The sequence below is a fragment of the Callionymus lyra genome, chromosome 3, assembly GCF_982586985.1.
Source record: "Callionymus lyra chromosome 3, fCalLyr1.hap1.1, whole genome shotgun sequence".
Lineage (NCBI taxonomy): Eukaryota > Metazoa > Chordata > Actinopteri > Syngnathiformes > Callionymidae > Callionymus > Callionymus lyra.
In genome coordinates this window covers 3,708,836-3,733,234 of record NC_141820.1, presented here as the reverse complement: position 1 = coordinate 3,733,234, position 24,399 = coordinate 3,708,836, and the positions used below count along the sequence as shown (strand labels likewise).

Here is a 24,399-nt window from a genome sequence, read left to right as displayed (position 1 = left end):
GATCCTTTATTCATCCAGGTTAGTCTCATTGACATTAAAATCTCTTTTACCAGAGAGACCTGGACAAGATGGACAGCAAAACATAGTTACACATAAAAACTATTTCATACAGTATTAAGTGCGTTGGTACAATATCAGAAAAGGATAAAAGATTACTGACTAAAAACATTCACACTTGCTGTTAGAGTCCGACGTCAAATTCCTGACAACAGCCTTGAATTTGTCAAAAGTCACTAGAGTCTCAAACTTGTGCTGCTTCTTCAGCTTCTTCCACGATGACGGCGCAGAAAACTTAAAAGCTGTTTTACCCAGTTCAGTACGAGCTGGAGGAACATTCATAACCTATAATCTCCTTGTAGATACAAACATGCCGATGACTAAGTCGTGGCGAAGAGAGCGAAGGCCAGTGACCTCTTGAGTATAGTGTGCAGTGAGGGGTTAAGGGTCTTCAGTTTGTCATGAACCTCAAGGCTCCATGTTACACAGTGTCCAACATCTTTAGACAGTGAGCTGATGAATTCATGTACAACACATCTCCAGAATCAAGAACGGTCAGGAAGGTAGCTTCGACTCGTCGTCGTCGAGCCTAACCTTAGTTTCCGTTTATTTACCAGGTTTTGTATGTGAATTTTAAAGAGATGTGGTCATCAATAATAAAACCCAAGTATTTGTAAAAATACACCTCAATTGCATGACCTTGGGAAGTTAAAATATTGTGATTTATCTCAATCTTTTTGTTATTTGAAAATACCATAAGTTTGGTCTTATCAGCATTGAGAACAAGCTTCAGTCGACAAAGCTGAGCCTGAACTTGATCAAAAGCACTTTGCATGAACTCAAAAGCCTTATTAAGTGAAGATGCACAACAATACGTTACGGTGTCTAAAACTGAACCCTATTTTTACTCTGGAAAAGAATTAGACACAACAATTGAGAGAAAACACACAAAAACACGGAGATAAGTAAGTGAATAGAAAAAGAATCAATGATGTGTTATTATGATCAATATACATGTAACAACCTTTTATTTTCATTTGTCTTTGTTGTTTGTTTTGTGACTTATTTTTCCTTATGTTATCTTGTGTTTGTTTCTCATATAAACACAAATCAATCCTCTTGTTGACGACACTCGTCTCTTTCACAGGCTGAGCTTCTGTCGACTGTCAGAGAGAAGTTGTTCACTTCTGTCCTCAGTCCTCAGCTCTCCGTCCTCTAGTCTGACTCAACTGGACCTGAGTCACAACTACGACCTGCAGGATCCAGGAGTGGAGCTGCTGTCTGCTGGACTGAAGAGTCCACACTGTCACCTGGAGACTCTCAGGTCAGAACATCATGTCTTCAGCTTCAGAACATGTGAAAGTCAGAGGTGAGACTCCAGAGAGTCAAAGTTGAGTCTTCAGTGAGTTCTTCAATGAAGCAGATGATTCTAAGTGACCTCAGTCTTCAGCAGGTTCTACTTGAACTTGATTTGTTCTTCTGCTGGGTCGTGCTGTTCAGTATGTTGACACATATTTACTGATCTCAGATCCATTCAAACACATTTGAGAGACTCTTGTGATGTCATCACTTGTTCTGTTGCTAGATTTCAATGCAGGGTAATGTTCATGGTGATGTGAGTATAACCTTTGGATCATCACACTTCTGATTCCACCAATGAAGCTGCTCGTGGATCACTTGTCTTTTATTTGTAAGATTCTGCACATAAATCAAAATACAGTTTGAGGATGGATCGCTCACACACTCGTTGCTCTCGCTCTAGAAACACCACACAATAAGTTAAACGATAAACAATTAAACAAACATATACAATAAAACTGCTTCTAAACAAAGAATATAAAATACGACAATTGAAAGAAAAGGTGTTTCTAACATATTTTTATACACTAATGCTCACAGAGCATCTCCTCCTCCTACCTCATCGCAGTCCTCGAGGCCATAGACATATTTACATGGACGCCGCATCGACTGCTGCCCTCACTAGAGCGGTGTGTATACAGGGCGGCCATCTTGGTACAGTGTCACTCGCTCCTACAGTGCATTAGGTCTATAGAGGAATGATGTGTTTTCACTATCAGTAATCGCTCATTTGTCAAGAGTGCAGAACCCGATCACCAACAGCAAGAGACCCTAAGATGCCCCCAGCTCTGCGGTTAGATTTTGGCCAATTTGAGTAACTCAATGGATAACTCCTGCTTCAACCGAGACACAAAGTCATGATGGTCAACAACAGTGGAATCAGGGAGAGCATGCTGGAACACAACATCAACAGGTTATCGTGGTATCCTGCCAAACATGAGGAAAAAAGGGTGCGAACCCAGTCGATGGATACCTGCTTAGCTTTTGAGAAATGATCAGTCACAACAAGTACGTCCACGCTTTGATTGACAGATTTCTCAGCAGAACAAAAATCAATGCAAACCAATTCCAAAGCTGCAGATGTTTGAATGCATTCAAGGAGGACACGAAATGCAGGTTCTGGAGTTTTAGCAACAACAGAGTGAAAAACAGCCCTTTACGTGGTTAATGATGTCACTCTCCAGTCCACTCCAGTGACACAGTGTGTGTCTGACCCTGATGACCTCTGAGTCATGTAAACCACGCAACACCTGACCTTTAATGAATTTGGGACGATTAACTGGAAGATTTTTTGTGTTTAGTTGCCTATGAAGTTTGACATAATGAAACGCCATGTTTAGAATGTTGTCCTGTTCTTGCAGTCTGGCTTTTTCACTCTTAGTTAATGAGTCAGACTGAGTGATGTCCACAAGATGAGGAAGAGGAGGTTCTGTGCCTTCTTTCTGGCTCATTCCACCGGACATTTGTGCTTCAAAAACGGCTGATAATTCTTCAGCTGTCATGGAATTTTGTTGGTCTAGTGCAGGGGTGGCCACACAACACAACTAACTAAACAAGAGTCACACAACACAAGTCACAGGACAAAAATCACGACAAGAGTCACACAACATGAGAGCCACATTTTTTTACTGTGTTACCTCAAAGAGCCACATCATGGGTCACATGAACATCATCCCTTCCTCACACACAGACCTCTGCTTAGCCAGATTTATTGTAAATGTCACACACCAACATGATAATGACAGAATTTGACTTCTACAGTCAGGGCCAGTCATTTTCAACAATGAACATTGTGTGCACTGTGTGTACTGTACTGTACTGTCTTACACACACAAACTCACAGTTCAACTAAGTCCACAAACAAAATATAATAATTAAAATATTTTTCTCTCTTACTATGCATGTTGCTTATTAGGACTTCTGTCATTCCTTGCTTTGAACAAACCTCTTCAGATCTGGCTTGTATTATTGCGCGTTAGATGAAAATACCGTATTGAACTCAAGCAAAGCGAATGCGCACACTGACCGAATCTGTGCCAACATAAAAACTAAATGTTCTGTAGCAAAGTCTTATCATAGAATCCCTCCTACCGGCACGGTCGCGGCGTTCAACTGAACTGAGAAAGGAATGAATCACTTCATGAAGTGATTCGGTTCAGTACGTTCACTCAAAAGATCGTTCGTTCAAACAAATCGTTCGTGAACGACACAACACTAGAACGTTAGAGCCGCATGAAACCAGGCAAAGAACCGCATGCGGCCCGGGAGCCACGGGTTGGGCAGGCCTGGTCTAGTGCTTCACCCTCATTCAAAGACTGCTCAATGACCCTTTGACACTTCGTAGTACACTTGAATGCACCATACACTTTTTCATCTTCAAGGCCACACATCTTCTCCAACAATGAGACGTAGGTCTCTGTAACAGGTCTATGACCAATGCAAGACTGAACAAATGGTTCTCAAGGGCACCAGTGACCACATTCTTGTTGCCAGGTACATAGTTCGGATCAAAACTATAAGCTGCCAACTTGGACACCGATCTTTGTTCACATGCGTCCAACCAGGGCTTAGTCAAAATGTAGGTTAGGGGATTGTTATCTGTCCAAACTGTAAGATGTCTCACTTTTAGCCAGTGACTGAACTTATCACAAACCGCCAGAAACTCTAGCCGATGAGCAGGTTAATTCAGCTGTGAACGTGAGAGGCTTTTACTGGCAAAAGCCACTGGTCGTGCTACAGTGCCCCCTGGTGGCAACTGTGAGAGGACAGCACCTAACCCATCAAAAGAAGCTCTACAGCAGGAACAAGGGCTCTGTGAAGTCAGGGTGAGCCAGAGTGACACTGTGGACTGAGTCATGTTTAAGTGTTTGGAATGCAGCCTTACACTCAGCAGAACAATCAACAGGAGTGAGTCTGATGAAACCTTTTCAATTTAGGTTTGCGTTTTCTGCCTCTGCTGTTACAGGAGACAGGATCAGAAACAAGATCAAAAAGTGGTTTGGCTTCAGCTGAACATCCCTCTATGAAATGGTGATAATACAGGACCATGCCAAGAAATGATCTCATCTTCTTTGCAGAAGAAGTGATTCCATCAGAGTCAAACAGATCAGGTTCTTCCACATCAACCACGGCCTGTATTTTATCAGGGTCTGTCTTTTACACCATTTGCACAAATAATGTGTCCTAAGAACCTTACAGATCTGCAAAGAAAGTTACATTTCCTAGGTGACAGCTTTAAGTTGTTAGCAGCAAGACGCGAAAAAAACATCTCCAACCGTTCAATTGCAACCTCCTCTGATGGAGCAAAAACCAGCAGGTCGTCCAGATAACACAAAAGAAAAGTTCTTATCACCAAATATGGACATCATCATCCGTATAAATGTTGCGGGGCTGTTGGTAAGACCCTGGGCATTCTATTATATTTGTGCAGGCCTGTCTGGTGGGGCAGGGGGTCCGCATCTTTCACTGTTCTGGCATCAACCATCTGAAGTCATTGCAAATGCGTAGGTCACCATTAGGTTTAACAACAAGCATAAGAGGAGAAGAAAACTCACTCTGAGATTCACGAATAATCCCCTGTTCCTCCATCTTATTTAGATCCTCAGTTTCTCATATTGACTAGAGGGGTCACGGAGGTACTGCAGTCTGAGAGGCTTGTCGTCCACCAAACAGATTCTATGAACATATTCATTCAACACAATCCATTTTGTGTTTTGAGAAAGTACACTCATAACTTTGGACGAGACATAATAACTTGTTTTTTTACAATCAAGAGACACTTCACAGGTGAGATCTAAGTCCTCCAGATCCATGTCCTTCAACGTGTGGATGATCATCTCCTCAGACAGCAGTGGATGTTCTGTGTCAACATCACATTAGAATAAACGGGTTCTGGTTGAGGCAAGTCTTGGACTGAGGGGCGAGTGACACATCTGCAACCATAGCATTTATTTTTATAGTGAGTAGCTTCTCAGTAGGATTCAACATCTTCACAGGAACCCAGCCATCCCCCCACAAGGTAGTGACAACTCTTCCTTCCAGGATTTGTGCAGGTCTCACTTTGGACTGTGTTGCTCGATCACAACTGTTTTCCCCACAGTTGACTGAGCAGACGATGACACTTTAGCCCACACTAGATGTTCAGACCCTGGTTGCAGTGTGACACGACTCTTTGTCGTCCTGATCCTGGATTGCAGGTCTTCCTCTTTCCACTCGTCTGAATGTGACAAAATAACTGCATCATCACATGTTGAGGTTAATGATGGAACTATTGAACCCTTCATCTTTGAAATGAGCAATTTCATGATGTTTCCCTGATGTGTGAAGGCAGGTGGCATAAGAACTTGAGGTGAGTTACGTCTTGTGTGTTCTGGAGAGTGACAAAAGAAGCAGAGAAGGTTTTCTCGGCAGTGAGAATATGCAGAGTGTGAACCATCAGCACATACAGAACATGGCACAGCGTCAAGTCCTTCTACTCGGTGTTGTCTCTTGTAGTTGTTACGTGTCCTTCTGTTGTATTGGTTCTGACTCTGGTTCTGCAGCATCTTTTCCAACAACCCCAGCAACCTCTCCATTGTAGAAGAGTCTGGATCAACTGGCTGCTGTCTCTCAGGTGGTTCACAGGCTGCTGTAGGTTAACTTCAACTCTATCCATGTTCACCTCTTCACTATGTCTGGCTGGTGTCTTCAAACTAGTCTATGAAATTCATCCAACACGTCCTGCACTTCACGGCTGACCATTTATCCAAAGTATGGACCGGAATGTGAGCCAGATCTGGGTGATCAAACATTTGTCTTGTTCCCACAAGCAACCTGTGGCGACTGCAGCAGCTTTCTTGAGGCGGAGCCAGTAGTCCTACGGGTCTTCATCACATCTGGGAGAGTTGAATAAAAGTCTGCCAAAGGCACCGATGAATAGCGTTCAGAAGAAAAAAGTTTCCTCAAGAGACCAGACACAGCGTGAGGACGGCGTGCAACATCTATCTCTCCATTTCTATCCCAAACTTCACTCTTTAGCTCGAGCCCTTAAATGTGTGAGAATTTCTTCCACCCGACTCTCCAGTTGAACATCACGTTTCTTGAAATAATCTTCCATCAACTCGAGCCATTCTTCCAACTCAACTTTGTCTGAACATCCCCACGGAAAACAAGAGGAGCCTTGAGTTCTCTTGGTGTTTCGTGTCTAACATGAGAGAATCTAGAAATGTCCGTTGGGAAGTGACTTGAACCATCATGGGCTCCTGAGCTGTTGTGTGGAGCTGATGGAGGGGCTGTCGTCCTTGGATGGGATACCATAGTCTCAGCTCACTGTCCTCCAGATGTTGAACTACATCAGTCGTTTGGTCAGTCATGTTGGCATTAGCTGAAGGTTGATAGTAGTCCATGTATAGTGGAAGTAGTCGACTCCTTGATTGACAAACACACACACATTGTTTGAGCTTGTATTACCTGCAACACCTTCACACTCACACCTGACACGGTTATGAATAATAACTTTGTAAACCTGTTCATATTGACTTTAAGGTTAAAAAAACAAATAGAATAAATTGACTGAAGTGAATCTTCACGATTGAATCAGTGTCTTGATTACATTGAAGATATTTTTACTCTGGAGAAAGAATTAAACACAACAATTGAGAGAAAACACACAAAAACACTGAGATAAGTAAGTGAATAGAAAAAGAATCAATGATGTGTTATTATGATCAATATACATGTAACAACCTTTTATTTTCATTTGTCTTTGTTGTTTGTTTTGTGACTTATTTTTCCTTATGTTCTCTTGTGTTTGTTTCTCATATAAACACAAATCAATCCTCTTGTTGACGACACTCGTCTCTTTCACAGGCTGATCAACTGTCGACTGTCAGAGAGAAGTTGTTCACTTCTGTCCTCAGTCCTCAGCTCTCCGTCCTCTAGTCTGACTCAACTGGACCTGAGTCACAACTACGACCTGCAGGATCCAGGAGTGGAGCTGCTGTCTGCTGGACTGAAGAGTCCACACTGTCACCTGGAGACTCTCAGGTCAGAACATCATGTCTTCAGCTTCAGAACATGTGAAAGTCAGAGGTGAGACTCCAGAGAGTCAAAGTTGAGTCTTCAGTGAGTTCTTCAATGAAGCAGATGATTCTAAGTGACCTCAGTCTTCAGCAGGTTCTACTTGAACTTGATTTGTTCTTCTGCTGGGTCGTGCTGTTCAGTATGTTGACACATATTTACTGATCTCAGATCCATTCAAACACATTTGATTCTTAGACTTTTGAACTCTTGTGAGATAAACAGAGAGGAAGTGAACTTTCAAAATAAAACTAAAAACGTTTTAAAGAACATAAATAACATGAACTTAAATCCACTGCAAACTTCACAATAATACAAAGAATATTCAAAGTAGAAACAAGTTACGACAACAGTTAGTCTGAAGCTAAAATGAAAAACACCAGATGATTCAATGAACTCATGACTTGTATGAAAACATTAGATTTTCACTGATTATTATCAAACATTGAACCATCAACATAGTCCTGTCAATCAAGTCTGAAGCCATGTTGGAGTCACTAGATGAACCATCTATAGGAGATTCACTCAATAAAGACTCACAGCATGGATCAGTGACCAGAAGATGATTTGACTTTAGACTCACTAAAATAACTGAGTCGACGCTCGAGTCACAATGACTCGTCTGGGTCGACTCTTGAGTCACGAATCACTTAACCAGGTGCAGTAGTGAGTCACTCTTCACGAGTCCCAGTGTACTGGAGTCACAAATCACGAGTCACGAGTCTGATAGGTGCGACCAGAGTTGGACTCGAGTCCAAGTCGTTGACTCGAGTCCATCTCTGCCAAAAGTATTGTCTTCAAACATGGAAGATTGTTTCAAATATCAATGAAAGCTGACAGTAAATCCTGGTTTGACCCTCCTAGGCCTCCATAGTCAAACCTGCAACTACAGAGAAAACATTTGAAACCTGGAGATTTAAAGGAACGACATGTTTGAACAATGATGGAGGAAAACTTTGAAGACTTTGATGAATGTGAAAAAATATCATTAGAAAATAAGAAAATAAGAAACATCTTCACTTGAAACATGTTTATGAATCATGAATAAAAAGTGTCACCAGATGGAATCAAACTGATCCATATATTGATTGATGTCCAGAAACAACTTCAAAAATAGTCTCCAAACTTGAGAAATGTTTCAAAAGTTGAAACTAATTCAGTTCATGTGAAGCAAACATGGAGAAGAAATGAAGGTGAATGTGACGGAGGATGATTGACACTCCATCTGTGTCACAACATAGATCCACTGGATCCAAAGATGGAGAGAATTCACCTTGAATTTTCTAACTGTAAACATTCAAATGAAGACAACAATGTTGAGAGAGTGCAGGAGTGTGAGTGACAAACACACACACATTGTTTGAGCTTGTATTACCTGCAACACCTTCACACTCACACCTGACACGGTTATGAATAATAACTTTGTAAACCTGTTCATATTGAATTGAATGTTAAAAAACAAATAGAATAAATTGACTGAAGTGAATCTTCACGATTGAATCAGTGTCTTGATTAAATTGAAGATATTTTTACTCTGGAAAAGAATTAAACACAACAATTGAGAGAAAACACACAAAAACACTGAGATAAGTAAGTGAATAGAAAAAGAATCAATGATGTGTTATTATGATCAATATACATGTAACAACCTTTTATTTTCATTTGTCTTTGTTGTTTGTTTTGTGACTTATTTTTCCTTATGTTCTCTTGTGTTTGTTTCTCATATAAACACAAATCAATCCTCTTGTTGACGACACTCGTCTCTTTCACAGGCTGATCAACTGTCGACTGTCAGAGAGAAGTTGTTCACTTCTGTCCTCAGTCCTCAGCTCTCCGTCCTCTAGTCTGACTCAACTGGACCTGAGTAGAAACTACAAGCTGAAGGATCCAGGAGTGGAGCTGCTGTCTGCTGGACTGAAGAGTCCACACTGTCACCTGGAGACTCTCAGGTCAGAACATCATTTCAAACAAACACAAACACACACATGGATGTAAACAGTGAATGGATTCATGTTTCTTCATGAAACCTTTTTCACTCTGAGAGGATTTGAATGACTTTTCCTCGACTCATGAACTTGGTTCTAGAAGTGATGATATTTCATGAACACAACAGGAAGGTGAAGAATATTTCAAGTCATCTTGACATATTTATCAACACAGTCTGGAGACTAAACTCTAGTATTTCTATCATGACTCGACAGTAAAAGACGTTCAAATCATTGAATGTTGAAGAAAACCATCGACAATTAGAACAAACTCTCTTCTCTGGTTCTTGAAGCTTCCATGAGACGCAGGTTGATCTTTACAAACACACAACACAAGTCACACAACACGAGTCACACAACACAAGTCACACAACACAAGTCACACAACACGAGTCACACAACACGAGTCACACAACACGAGTCACACAACACGAGTCACACAACACGAGTCACACAACACGAGTCACACAACACAAGTCACACAACACAAGTCACACAACACAAGTCACACAACAAGAGTCACACGACACGAGTCACACAACACAAGTCACACAACACAAGTCACACAACAAGAGTCACACGACACGAGTCACACAACACAAGTCACACAACACGAGTCACACAACACGAGTCACACAACACAAGTCACACAACACAAGTCACACAACACGAGTCACACAACACAAGTCACACAACACGACTCACACAACACGACTCACACAACACGAGTCACACAACACGACTCACACAACACGAGTCACACAACACGAGTCAGACAACAAGAGTCACACGACACGACTCACACAACCATCACTCGCACAACACAAGTCAGACAACACAAGTCACACAACACAAGTCACACAACACGAGTCACACAACACGAGTAACACAACACAAATCACACAACACAAGTCACACAACACAAGTCACACAACACAAGTCACACAACACAAGTCACACAACACGAGTCACACAACACAAGTCACACAACACAAGTCACAAGACACAATTTACACAACAAAACTCAAACAACACAAGTCACACAACACAAGTCACACAACACAAGTCACACAACACAAGTCACACAACACAAGTCACAAGACACAAGTCACACAACTAACACAAGTCACACAAGTACACAAGTCACACAACACAAGTCATACTACACAAGTCACACAACACGACACACACAACATGACTCACACAACACAAGTCACACAACACGACTCACACAACACGAGTCATACAACACAACTCACAAGACACAAGTAACACAACACAACTAACACAAGTCACACAAGTACACAACACAAGTCACACAACACAAGTCACACTACACAAGTCACACAACACGAGTCACACAACATGACTCACACAACACAAGTCACACATCACAAGTCATATAACACAACTAACACAAAAAGAGTCACACAACACAAGTCACACAACACGACTCACAACACAAGTCACACGACACGAGTCACACAAGTCACACAACACAAGTCACACAATACGAGTCACACAACACGACTCACAAAACACGAGTCACACAACACAAGTAACACAACAGGACTCACACAACACAAGTCAAACAATATGAGTCACACAACGAGTCAAAGTCGAGTTACACAACACCAGTGTGAGTGGAGTTACACAACACCAGTGTGAGTGGAGTCACACAACACCAGTGTGAGTGGAGTCACACAACACCAGTGTGAGTGGAGTCACACAACACCAGTGTGAGTGGAGTTACACAACACCAGTGTGAGTTGAGTTACACAACACCAGTGTGAGTTGAGTTACACAACACCAGTGTGAGTTGAGGTACACAACACCAGTGTGAGTGGAGTTACACAACAGTGTGAGTGGAGTTACACAACAGTGTGAGTGGAGTTACACAACAGTGTGAGTGGAGTTACACAACAGTGTGAGTGGAGTTACACAACAGTGTGAGTGGAGTTACACACCAGTGTGAGTGGAGTTACACAACACTAACACTAACACTGACATTAAACACAAACACACATCAATCCTCTCACAACAGTGAGTCATGTGATCATTTATACATCAAGTGTTGAACTGATGAAAACTTCATTATTTCATGTGTTGATCAAGTTGATCTTGATTGAAATCAAAGTCTTCAAATGTTCACACAATCATGTGATGATCTTATGAACGTCAAGAGTTCAGTGTTTCCTCCAATCAAGGCTTTCAAGTCAAAATAGAGAAAAAGTCTCTTGTTGACGTTTCCGTCTCTTTCACAGACTGATCGACTGTCGACTGTCAGAGAGAAGTTGTTCACTTCTGTCCTCAGTCCTCAGCTCTCCGTCCTCTAGTCTGACTCAACTGGACCTGAGTCTCAACAACCTGAAGGATCCAGGAGTGGAGCTGCTGTCTGCTGGACTGAAGAGTCCACACTGTCACCTGGAGACTCTCAGGTCAGAACATCATGTCTTCAGTTCTTCTGATTTAATGAAACTGTTTCTCCTTCATTACAGTCTGTCAGCGTGTAAGATCTCAGCAGGAGGTTGTTCTTCTCTGGCCTCAGCTCTGACATCTAACCCGTCCCATCTGAGAGAGCTGGACCTGAGCTTCAATCATCCAGGAGGACCAGGACTGGAGCTGCTGTCTGCTGGACTGGAGAGTCCAGACTGGAGGCTGGAGACTCTCAGGTATGGACGGAGCAGCAGAACTCACTGACTGAGCTCCAAAGATCTTCTGAACATGTGATCAGAAGCAGAGAGATGTGAGTGTGTGACGCTGCTCAGACTCTTCATCTGAACTGAGCACATGAATCCAACTCTCAGAGCTTCTCCATGTTCTCCTGCTGGACACCAGTGGAAGAACAAGGAGACAGTGGAGACTGAGCGAGTGTTTCTAGATCCATCTTTGTTGTGGTCCACACAGTCATGAAAGAACGTCCACTTAGCAGCATGAAGTCAAATGAATCTGATCTTCTCAATGTTTCTTCCTCCAGGCTGGATCACTGTGGACCACAGAGGTTAACATCTGGATGGAAGAAGTGTAAGTTTGATTTGATTGATGGATGAGAACTCCTTGACTCTGTCAGCTTCTAGTGGAGCAGTTGTGATGTTGAGATGTTGTTACACTTGAATCTGCTGATGGAGCTTCATTAAGTCCAGGATGATGGTGGAGATGAACACAGAGATGTTTCAAGAACATGAAGAAACATCATGTTAGCTTCATGCTAGATTAGCTGCTGACTTGATATGGACACACTGGTGTCAATCAAATGATGATTCTGGGATGTTCCTCCTGGTTCTTCTCTGGAGGTGGTCCCAGTCTCAGAAGACTGTTGACTTCACTTTGATGATGATCTCCACTAGATGTCAACAAACAGAGCAGCCCTCCCTGGCTTGCTGGGACACGGAGTCCATGATTGTCTTGAAGAGAAAGTTCTTCCACCATCATCACCTCTCGTGTCTTCTTCTCTCAGACTTCCGTCCACTCTCACTGGACCCGGACACAGCACACCGGCGCCTCCTACTGTCCAAGGACAACAGGACGGTGGAACTTGTGCCGCAGGATCAGGATTATCTGGACCATCCCGACAGATTCCACCGGTGTCTTCAGGTGATGAGCAGAGAAGCTGTGACTGGACCATGTTACTGGGAGCTGGAGTGGAGAGGAGGAGCTTCTATCGCACTGACTCTCAGAAGAGACGGAGGGAAAGAAGACGAGTCTGAGTTTGGACAGAACCGTTATTCCTGGAGTCTGAGCTGCTCTGATGATGAAGGATATAAATTCTATCACGATAAGAAAGAAACTGTCATCAAGAGTCAAGAAGTTTCTCACAGAGTAGGAATGATGATGAACTTTGATGAACCTGGATATTTAACCTTCTTCAGTGTCTCCTCTGATGAACAGGAACACCTCGCCTCCTTCTTCATCTCCACTGAACCTTTGTACCTGGGATTTGGACTCACAGAGGTTCCTGGTTCTGGTTCCTCAGTGTGTGTGTGTGACCTGAGTGTGTGAGTGTGTTCCTCCAACACACTTGTGTAGCTGCTGTCAATCATCATTAAAGTGCTGACAGTGATGATGGAAGAAATCTGCTCCTGAAACAAACATGTTGATCTGAATGTTGTTGAAGAAACTCTTTCATCACTTGTTGAGTCGACTGAAGACTTGAAGTTCAGTGGAGCACGAGTCACTCATGATGTTCATCATGTTTAATAAAACATTTGCTTTAAAACTTTCAAGAGACTCAAGGTCACTTCACAATAAAAGGTTAGAAAGAAGGTCAGACAGGTAGATGTGAGGTCAGACGGGTAGATGTGAGGTCAGACGGGTAGATGTGAGGTCAGACGGGTAGATATGAGGTCAGACAGGTAGATGTGAGGTCAGACAGGTAGATGTGAGGTCAGACGGGTAGATGTGAGGTCAGACGGGTAGATGTGAGGTCAGACAGGTAGATGTGAGGTCAGACGGGTAGATGTGAGGTCAGACAGGTAGATGTGAGGACAGACGGGTAGATGTGAGGTCAGACAGGTAGATGTGAGGTCAGACAGGTAGATGTGAGGTCAGACAGGTAGATGTGAGGTCAGACAGGTAGATGTGAGGACAGACAGGTAGATGTGAGGACAGACGGGTAGATGTGAGGTCAGACAGGTAGATGTGAGGACAGACGGGTAGATGTGAGGTCAGACAGGTAGATGTGAGGTCAGACGGGTAGATGTGAGGTCAGACAGGTAGATGTGAGGACAGACGGGTAGATGTGAGGACAGACGGGTAGATGTGAGGTCAGACAGGTAGATGTGAGGTCAGACGGGTAGATGTGAGGTCAGACAGGTAGATGTGAGGACAGACGGGTAGATGTGAGGACAGACGGGTAGATGTGAGGTCAGACAGGTAGATGTGAGGTCAGACGGGTAGATGTGAGGTCAGACAGGTAGATGTGAGGACAGACGGGTAGATGTGAGGTCAGACAGTTAGATGTGAGGTCAGACAGGTAGATGTGAGGACAGACGGGTAGATGTGAGGACAGACAGGTAGATGTGAGGACAGACAGGTAGATGTGAGGTCAGACAGGTAGATGTGAGGTCAGACGGGTAGATATGAGGTCAGACAGGTAGATGTGAGGTCAGACAGGTAGATGTGAGGTCAGACGGGTAGATGTGAGGTCAGACAGGTAGATGTGAGGACAGACGGGTAGATGTGAGGTCAGACAGGTAGATGTGAGGTCAGACAGGTAGATGTGAGGTCAGACAGGTAGATGTGAGGTCAGACAGGTAGATGTGAGGTCAGATTTATTGAACCTTTTGTGGAATCACCTCCTTTGATCGACAACCATCAGTTCTGACACACACACACACACACACACACACACACACACACACACACACACACACACACACACACACACACACACACACACACACACACACACAGAACCGTCACGAGGCTTCAGAGAAAGTTCTAGAAGTTCTTCTTCATCTGGACTCGTGGCTCCAGAGACAGTCCTCCAGGGTCTGTCGTCTGGTCCAGCCTCCAGTCCTGTCTCCCATGTTCAAGATTCAAGATTCAAAGATTCAAAGTGTTTATTGTCATATACATCGAGAAACACGTTTCCCTATGCAATGAAATTCTTTCTTTGCCGTCCCTCCACAAATATCGGCGTAACAAAAAAAATAAAAATAAATATAAATATACATAGCAAAAAAGTCAAGATGAAATAACAATAAAAAAAAAAAATAAAAAAAAAAATAATAATAATAATAATATAAGAAAGGGAGGGGAACTGTACATGAGATGGATTTAAAGTGACAACAGTGCAGTGTTCAGCTGTTCATGATTCTTATTGCAGTGGGGTAGAAAGAGTTTCTCAGGCGTGTGGTCCTGCATTTTGCACTCCTGTACCTGCGTCCCGAGGGCAGGAGTGTAAACAGTCCATGTTGTGGGTGGGAACTGTCCTTGATGATGGTGGCAGCTCTCCTGTGGACTCTGTGGTGGTAGATGCTGTGCAGAGAGGGCAGTGGAGACCTGGTGATCCTCTCCGCTGTCTTAACCACTCTCTGCAGACGTTTGCGGTCCATGGCCGTAGAGCTGCCGTACCACGCAGTGATGCAGTTGGTCAGACTGCTCTCCACGACACAGCTGTAGAAGTTTCTGAGGATCTTTGTCGACATGCCAAACTTCCTCAGCCTCCTCAGAAAGTACAGCCGTTGCTGTGCCTTCTTGACCAGCTGTGTCGTGTTGGTGGCCCACGTTAAGTCCTCAGTGATGTGGACCCCGAGGTACTTAAAGCTGCTCACCCGCTCCACTTCAAGATCCCGGATAAACAGTGGTTGGTGAGGTCTCCTCTCCTTCCTCATGTCCACTATCATCTCCTTTGTCTTGTCTGTGTTGAGGGTGAGGTTGTTGTCCTCACACCAGGAAACCAGACTGTCCACCTCTGTCCTGTAGGCCGCTTCGTTCGCCGCGGTGATGCATCCTATCACTGCGGTGTCGTCAGCAAACTTTAGGACGGTGTTGTCTTTGTGGGAGGCGACACAGTCATGTGTGAACAGGGTGTAGAGGATGGGGCTGAGGACACATCCTTGTGGAGTGCCAACGTTTGTGATGATGCTGGTTGATGTTCTCTTGCCAATCCTGACAGTAGAGAAATATGGTTTGGACTGTGAGCAGACCCTGGACGAGCTAACAGATTCTGTCAATAAACTGGCATCAGGACGTGCACCTGGCATTGAGGGACTGTCTGCTGACTTCTTCAAGCACTTCTTGAACTTTCTGGGACCCGATCTGCACGAGCTGTTCATTGAGTGCTTTGGAACAGGATCACTTCCTGCTTCCTGCCAGCGAGCGGTACTGTCTCTGCTGCCCAAGAAGGGCGACCTGGCCTTATTAAAGAACTGGAGGCCAGTGGCACTGCTTTGCACTGATTATAAAATACTTTCTCGAGCTCTATCTAACAGACTAAAAAACTGCTTAGCAACGATCGTCCACATGGATCAAACGTATTGTGTGCCAGACCGAACAATAATGGATAACATCTTTCTAATCCGAGACATCATTGACTTCTGTAGGGCTTCCAATAATGCAAATGCTGGTATTTTGTGTCTTGACCAGGAAAAAGCTTTTGACAGAGTCGACCATTCTTATTTGTTTTCTGCACTAAGGGCTTTTAGTTTTGGTGAAGGTTTTTTGTCATGGGTTGGAGTTTTATACAGTTGAGCTCAGTGCTTGGTTAAGACGGGGGCAGGGCTGAGTCGACCCGTCCCAGTGCGGCGGGGTATCAGGCAGGGCTGTCCCATCTCGGGTCAGCTTTACAGCTTAGCCATTGAACCCTTGTTGCACAGGATAAAGGATCGGCTCAGTGGCCTTGGGAAAGAGGGTTTAAAGGTACTGGGAGTGTTTTTGGGCACAGATGATTTTCAAAAGAAGAACTGGGAGGGCATTCAGGAGAAGGTGTGTGCGCGGTTATCCAAATGGAAATGGTTGCTCCCCCAGCTGTCCTATAGGGGAAGAGTCCTTGTCGCCAATAATTTGGTCGCCTCGGCTCTCCGGCACAGGTTTTTTGCCATCACGCCACCCAAGAGCCTGGTAGGGAACATCCAGAGGATCATCGCAGACTTCTTTTGGTCCGGAAAGCCAAGCCAAGCCACCTTTTTCCCCCTCAACACGCCCTACTGCCTCAGCTGCCCAACCCCCCACAGCCACCTCTCTCTGTTACATCTGAACAGGTGAGGAGAGAATTAAGGCGACTGAAGATCAGGAAAGCTGCTGGACCAGATGGACTCAGCCCCAGACTGTTCAGGGACTGTGCTGATCAACTTTGTGAGTTGGTCACACACATCTTCAACCTGAGCCTCAAACTGGAGAAGGTCCCAGTCCAGTGGAAGACCTCCTGTGTGGTTCCGGTTCCCAAGGCGGTGCACGCGAAGGAGCCAAGCCACTTCAGACCAGTCACCCTGACCTCCCATCTGATGAAGACCTTGGAGAGGCTGGTACTCCGTCATCTACGCACGACGGTGAGCTCTGCATTGGATCCGCTGCAGTTCGCCTACAGGCCAAAGATGGGGGTGGATGACGCCGTCATCTACCTGCAGCACCGGGCACTGACTCATCTGGAAGCCGCCGGTAGCACTGTGAGAGTCATGTTTTTTGACTTCTCAAGTGCTTTCAACACCATCCAGCCGGCGCTGCTAAGGAAGAAGATGGAGGACGCAGGAGTTGGGACACAGCTGGCAGCATGGACGATGGACTACCTCACCAACAGGCCGCGGTATGTGAGGCTGCAGGACTGCAGGTCTGAGGTGACCATCTGCAGCACCGGGGTGCCTCAAGGGACAGTGCTGTCACCTTTCCTTTTTTCCCTCTACACGGCGGACTTTACCTATGACTCCAGCAGCTGTCACCTCCAGAAGTTTTCTGACGACTCGGCCATTGTGGGCTGCGTGTCTGGGGGGGGCGAGCTGGAGTACAGGTCAGTCATCAAGGACTTTGTTGACTGGTGTGAGAGCAACTACCTTTGCTTAAACACCGGCAAGACAAGGGAGATGGTGATTGACTTCAGGAAAAAGTCCCCACCACATCAACCGGTGAGCATCCAGGGCTTGGACATTGAGCTAGTGGACAGCTTCAAATACCTGGGTGTTCACCTCAACAATAAACTGAACTGGTCCACACACATCGACGCCGTGTACAAGAAGGGCCGAAGTCGCCTCCACCTCCTGGGGAGACTGAGGTCCTTCGGAGTGTGCAGACCACTTTTAAGGACTTTCTATGACTCCGTGGTAGCCTCTGCTATCCACTACGCTGTGGTCTGCTGGGGAGCAGGCAGCACGGACCGGGACAGGAAGAGACTGAACAGGCTGGTCACGAGGGCCGGCTCTGTCCTGGGCCGCTCGCTCGACTCGGTGGAGGAGGTGGGAGAGAGGAGGACACTTTCCAGACTATCCTCCATCATGGACAACACTCTTCACCCATTGCACCTGACCGTGGAGGAGCAGCTCCTTCAGTGGCTCAGGCCCCCCAGTGTAGGAAGGAGCGTTATAGAAGGTCCTTCATCCCAACTGGTGTCAGGATATTTAACTCTCTACTTTAAATATCCTGATGGTAATCCGTAGTGTGTTTTTTCTTCTTGTGTGTTTTATTTTATTTTTTGTTTTTATTTTTATTTTATTTTATTTTATTTTATTCTATTTTATTTTGTTAATAGTGTTAAATTTCTAATTTTGTAAATAATTTGTATATTTTTAAGATCGTTTTTAGTTTATTTTGTATTATCTCTTTTATTATTCTTTTTTCCTTGCACTTTATTTTTTTTCTCAACTATGCTGTTGTAAAAGTGTGTTTCCCCTCTGGGGATGAATAAAGAGTTTCTATTCTATTCTATTCTAAAGCATTGGACTCGTGCAGCCTCCCTCTATCTGCCGGTGGCTGAAGGGGGTCAGGGGTTAATCGACATCCATTCAAAAGTTGTCTCCTTCAGACTCCAAGTAGTACAAAGACTCCTCTACGAATGTGGTCCGTCTTGGTTCAACACGGCCCGACTGCTGCTGAGGAGAGCAGGGCGGCTGGGTTATGATAAGCACTTGTTCCTCTTACAACAAGAGCATCTGGATTTTACTGGACTCACAGGTTTTTATTGCTCAGTGTTGGTGGCATGGCGGGCTATCAAGACTGCAAGAACTCCAGAGTTTGTCATTGCAGTCTACGTACCAGCCTAAGACAAGCTGGCTGCACCAAACTGGGCAACCTTTTAAAAATGACATCTGCATCAGTGGATGACCTGAGAGCAAGGCTCATTAACAAGGTGGTGCAGGAAGTCTACGAAGCACTACCAGGACATCTGCAAGAGGCTGCAAGGGACACATCTTTCTTGGAGCAATGGACGGGAGAGGTGGATTACAGCTTCCCCTCCTTATACATCGGCCCAGCAGTGGGAGAATGGCAGGAGGGAGGAGGTCAGCTGTTGACCTTCAAAACCCCTCACCTGGACAATTTTAAAAGCACCAAGAAGAAGTCGCTCTACCAGGTCTGTGTGAAGACCCTGAACTTGAACGCTCTGGCGGGCCTAAGAGAGTCGAGGTGGACTGATTCTTTTGGTGCAAATACCTCCCCGAAAGGCAGCTGGCGGTCCCTGTACAAACTACCCATTGAAAAACGGGTAGCAGACCTCCAGTGGAGGGTTGTGCACGGTGCAATAGCTACAAACAGGTACAGAGCACACCTGGACCCTGGGGTGGGAGAGGGGTGTCTTTTCTGTTCAAAGTCCGAGACTCTGGCACACATTTTTATAGAATGTCCTCGGCTCATAGCACTGTTTGCACTTTTGAGGAGGTGGTTTCTAGGGTTCACTGAGGTATTTTCACTTGATTTGTTCATTTTCGGTCCCAAATACACTGCACAGAAGAAGGGCACTCATACTCTTGTTAATTTTTTGTCTGGCTCTGCCAAGTTGGCCATTTGGCTGACGAGGAGGAACAGGGCGAGAGGTGTCGGCAGTGAGGACCCAGTACTGGTCCTGAAGGGTCTGTTAAGAAGTAGACTCAATGCAGAGCTCTCCTATTACAGGATTACAGGAATTGTACCTAAGTTTTGTCAGATTTGGGCTGTTGGGGGTGTTTTGTGTTCTGTTAGTCAAGACAATGAGGTGAACATCAATGTATGATTATTTTGTTTTGTCTGTTGCCTCCTTTATCTGTTATGTTTTCTTTTCTCTTTTTCAATAACACCTGATTTGTAGTTGTTGTGGTTATTTTGATTTGCAATAGTCAATAAAAGGAATTTAAAACCTCAACCTCTCTCTCTTCTTCTCTCTCCCCTTCTCTCTTTCCTTCTCTCTCTCCTTCTCTCTCCCCTTCTCTCTCCCCTTCTCTCTCTCCTTCTCTCTCTCCTTCTCTCTCTCCTTCCCTCTCTCCTTCTCTCTCTCCTCCTCTCTCTCCTCCTATCTTTCCTCCACTCTCTCCTTCTCTCTTTCCTTCTCTCTCCTTCTCTCTTTCCTTCTCTCTCCTTCTCTCTCTCCTTCTCTCTCTCCTCCTCTCTCTCCTTCTCTCTCTCCTTCTCTCTCTCCTTCTCTCTCCCCTTCTCTCTCCCCTTCTCTCTCTCCTTCTCTCTCCCCTTCTCTCTCTCCTTCTCTCTCCCCTTCTCTCTTTCCTTCTCTCTCCCCTTCTCTCTCCCCTTCTATGTCTCCTTCTCTCTTTCCTTCTCTCTCTCCTTCTCTCTCCCCTTCTCTCTCCCCTTCTCTCTCTCCTTCTCTCTCTCCTTCCCTCTCTCCTTCTCTCTCTCCTCCTCTCTCTCCTCCTATCTTTCCTCCACTCTCTCCTTCTCTCTTTCCTTCTCTCTCCTTCTCTCTTTCCTTCTCTCTCCTTCTCTCTCTCCTTCTCTCTCCTTCTCTCTCTCCTCCTCTCTCTCCTTCTCTCTCCTTCTCTCTCTCCTTCTCTCTCCTTCTCTCTCTCCTTCTCTCTCCTTCTCTCTCTCCTTCCCTCTCTCCTTCTCTCTCTCCTTCTCTCTCTCCTTCTCTCTCCCCTTCTCTCTCCCCTTCTCTCTCTCCTTCTCTCTCTCCTTCCCTCTCTCCTTCTCTCTCTCCTCCTCTCTCTCCTCCTATCTTTCCTCCACTCTCTCCTTCTCTCTTTCCTTCTCTCTCTCCTTCTCTCTCCTTCTCTCTCTCCTCCTATCTTTCCTCCACTCTCTCCTTCTCTCTTTCCTTCTCTCTTTCCTTCTCTCTATCCTTCTCTCTCCTTCTCTCTCCTTCTCTCTCTCCTCCTCTCTCTCCTTCCCTCTCTCCTTCCCTCTCTCCTCCTCTCTCTCCTTCTCTCTCCCCTTCTCTCTCTCCTTCTATCTCTCCTTCTCTCTCTCCTTCTCTCTTTCCTTCTCTCTCCTTCTCTCTCTCCTTCTCTCTCTCCTCCTCTCTTTCCTTCTCTCTCCTTCTCTCTCTCCTTCCCTCTCTCCTTCTCTCTCTCCTTCTCTCTCCTTCTCAATCTGACTAATCAGTTTTCCACTTCAGTTCAAGTCGCAGTGAAACTCTGTCGCCATGGAAACCTGCCACAGTCACATGGAAGAAGCTACAGGTTTGAAATGTTTCTGTATCACAGGCTTGAATTTCTGCTTCATTCACTTCCATGAGAACCAGAGTCATGTGGTGAAGCTTCATGTGGACGAGACATTACCTCGTCAGAGAGGATGAAACTATCAACATCCTTCCTTCATTATGTGTTTTTGAACTGTGGGAGGAAACCAGAGTATCCAGAGGAGACCAAAGGTGGCAAAAATCAATTTTAACTGTTTTTTGTACCATTAAAAATATTTGAATCTCATTTAAATTTGATTATATTTTTCAAACAGACTCTGTGTGTCTTGTGCTGTTGTTGCTCATGAGAGCCTCTAGTGGACGAACGTTCCTAATGTATACAAAATATATTTAAAATATCTACTTTGATTCAATTCATTGATACAGGAATCAAAAGTACAAGATCAAAGTGAAGATTTTTTTTTACTGATAATGCCGAAAGTATTTTCTTCAAGATGACTTGTTTTCTTTTATTATCTTCAAGAAACTATGGATTGATGTGTCTGTGAAGAAGAACCACGAAGAAGAAATGAAGAAACAGAAACAAGGACATAATAAGAAAATATGATCAAAAGTCACAACTAAAAATATGAACAATTATATTTATACCTTGAAAAATGTAAGATTCTCAATATAAATATTTTAGGTTTTAAGTGTTAAGTTTTTACGCAAAGACTGAAATATGATAAATTATTACATTGAAAAATTATTGGAATTTATTTTTCTATTAGGAAAATAATGTTTTATTACTTGTTAAAATAATAAGATTGAAGCAAATAACTGTGTTTATTACTTTATAAACTGTGTTACTGTGTAATAAATAAAATTCTTCAGGAAGTCAAACATAAAACTGAACTAATTTAATTATATTTGAATTACATTTTTTATAAAAAAAACGTTCAGTTCAAGTTTTCCTTTGAAGTGAAATAATGTAAATTTAGATTCTCGGGTTGAATAATATATATATTTTATGAGAGTACCAGGTGGTCGTAATGTTTCTGTCACAGCGGGTCATAGTCTGTGGGACTTGAACCCATCACTGCAGTGCCGTGACCAGACTGAGAATAACTTCATGTTCGTGGCACCAGCTGGAGAATCACGTCCCAGTTGGATCCGGGCTCGACCCTGGGCTTCCACTCAGACTCGACACGTCAGGAAGTTATTCTGATCCATCTGTCGACTTCCTGCTGCTCACACGTCTGGACACGAGTCGACGAAAACTTTACAATTAATATTTGAACAAATGAAATGAAATAAAATCTTAAAAATAATAATTTTGAGTGACAGGTAAAAAGATGAATGAAGTTTGATCAGACAGATGTGCTGCAGACACACAGGAAACAGAACCCTCACCAAAATAAAACAGGAAACGACACAACGCTGAGAAAGTAAAAAGGGAATCACAAAAATCTATATACAGTCACAAGACATTTGATGACGTCTTATAAATGTTAATCATTGCCACGCAATTATTTGACGTTCATTTATCTTAAAATTGCATCTTAAAATAAAATGAACACTTATCGACTATATTTAAACACATGTTCAACCCTTATGTTTCCCTGTCATGGGGTCTCAGTCCTGCATGAGTCACGGTCGTCTCGACAAACCTGGAAGTTGAGAGTTTGTTACACATTCATCCATGAGTCAGCAAATAACCTTCAGAATGCTGAGTCACCGTCAGTCACAGAGCAGGTGTTCATGAGGCGTTCAGGTGATGTTTGATGGAAATTATGTTTTTGTGTCGAGATTATTTATATTTATTTGTTGTTACAGAGTTTATTGAGGTTTTTTCTTTTTTAATCAAACATTGTATGTGTGTGTTTGTATAAAACTTTATTTTAATTGAAATATTTCATTAGAAAACGATCTTAAGCCCCGCCCACTGAAAACACTGTTTTTCTGGAGATGAATTCTCGTTGACCATAACCACACCCACTCTGCTGTGATTGGTCAAGCATAGAGGTTTGTCACCGCGTGTCATCAATGGTCTCCACCTCCAAGGGACTCGTAGTATAAACAAAGTGGGGATGGTTTCAGCTGGCTATTACGTCATAATGGACTCTCGTAACCTCTCGTTCGTCCAGATTTAAGAGCAACTTTATAAAGTAATTCGTGTAAAACATGGTCATGATGAGAAGTTACTGCGTCTTGAAGAGAAGAACATTTACTTGAAGTTAAACTCTTAGTGAAGGTAAAGTAAAAAAAAACTTAAGTGTGCGAGGGTCACTGCTGGGTCACACAATCCCTGAGAGCTTCTGCCGCAGCAAAGGGAATATGAAAGCGTGACATCAGGGCGAGTGTGACCCTCACACAGCAACACTTGACGCCGCTGCGCCAGAGTGCGGCGCGTCCAGCAGATTAGAGGATGTGGATGTAAATCAGCAGCAGCCGAGTGTGTCGCCTTCGCTCCGTCACTGCAGGATTTACAGTCACTTTGAGGAGGAACAATGAAAAGATTCACCGCCGGAACAACACAACACAACACAACACAACACAACACACAAACACATATCCATGTTTGTAGGTGAGTCTAATCAGAAACATTTTGTTGGTTTACTTTTATAAACTACCGATCATATAATATTTTTTTTTCACTACAAACAAAGGTTCCATGCAAACCTCTGTGCTTGACCATCACAGCAGAGTGCGTGTGGTTATGATCAACAAGAAACAGTGTTTAGTTTCCTTCAAGTGGTAGTTTTACAGCTTGAATTTAAGTTCGAATCGAATAATCTGACAAGATTATTATATTATTATAACAACATTTATATGTTTTTTTTTATATAAATTTTTTTTTATGTATTTTTATTGGAATTTTAATAAAAAGATATGTTGGAAGTTACTGTATCACTCAAAGTGACTTCTGAGACTTATTTTGCTGCACCGAAAATAAACCTGACACTTGAATGAGTCCACAGAAAGCACGACTTACTCATGTATCCCTGAAGTACTACACACATCTGA

General features: G+C 43.8%; 2 protein-coding genes across 2 annotated transcripts in view; both read left to right on the top strand.

The window, feature by feature from the left end:
- Positions 1 to 24,399, top strand: part of LOC148083044 (NACHT, LRR and PYD domains-containing protein 3-like) — a 214,352-nt gene that overhangs the window by 128,619 nt on the left and 61,334 nt on the right. The window lies entirely within an intron of this gene.
- LOC148083045 (uncharacterized) lies at positions 2,217 to 13,621 on the top strand. Its single transcript, XM_087785596.1, has 7 exons — positions 2,217 to 2,306; positions 4,096 to 4,181; positions 7,204 to 7,380; positions 11,663 to 11,836; positions 11,897 to 12,070; positions 12,376 to 12,422; positions 12,856 to 13,621. The coding sequence occupies exons 1-7, from the start codon at positions 2,217 to 2,219 to the stop codon at positions 13,395 to 13,397; spliced, it is 1,290 nt and encodes a 429-aa protein (XP_087641722.1). The 3' UTR covers positions 13,398 to 13,621.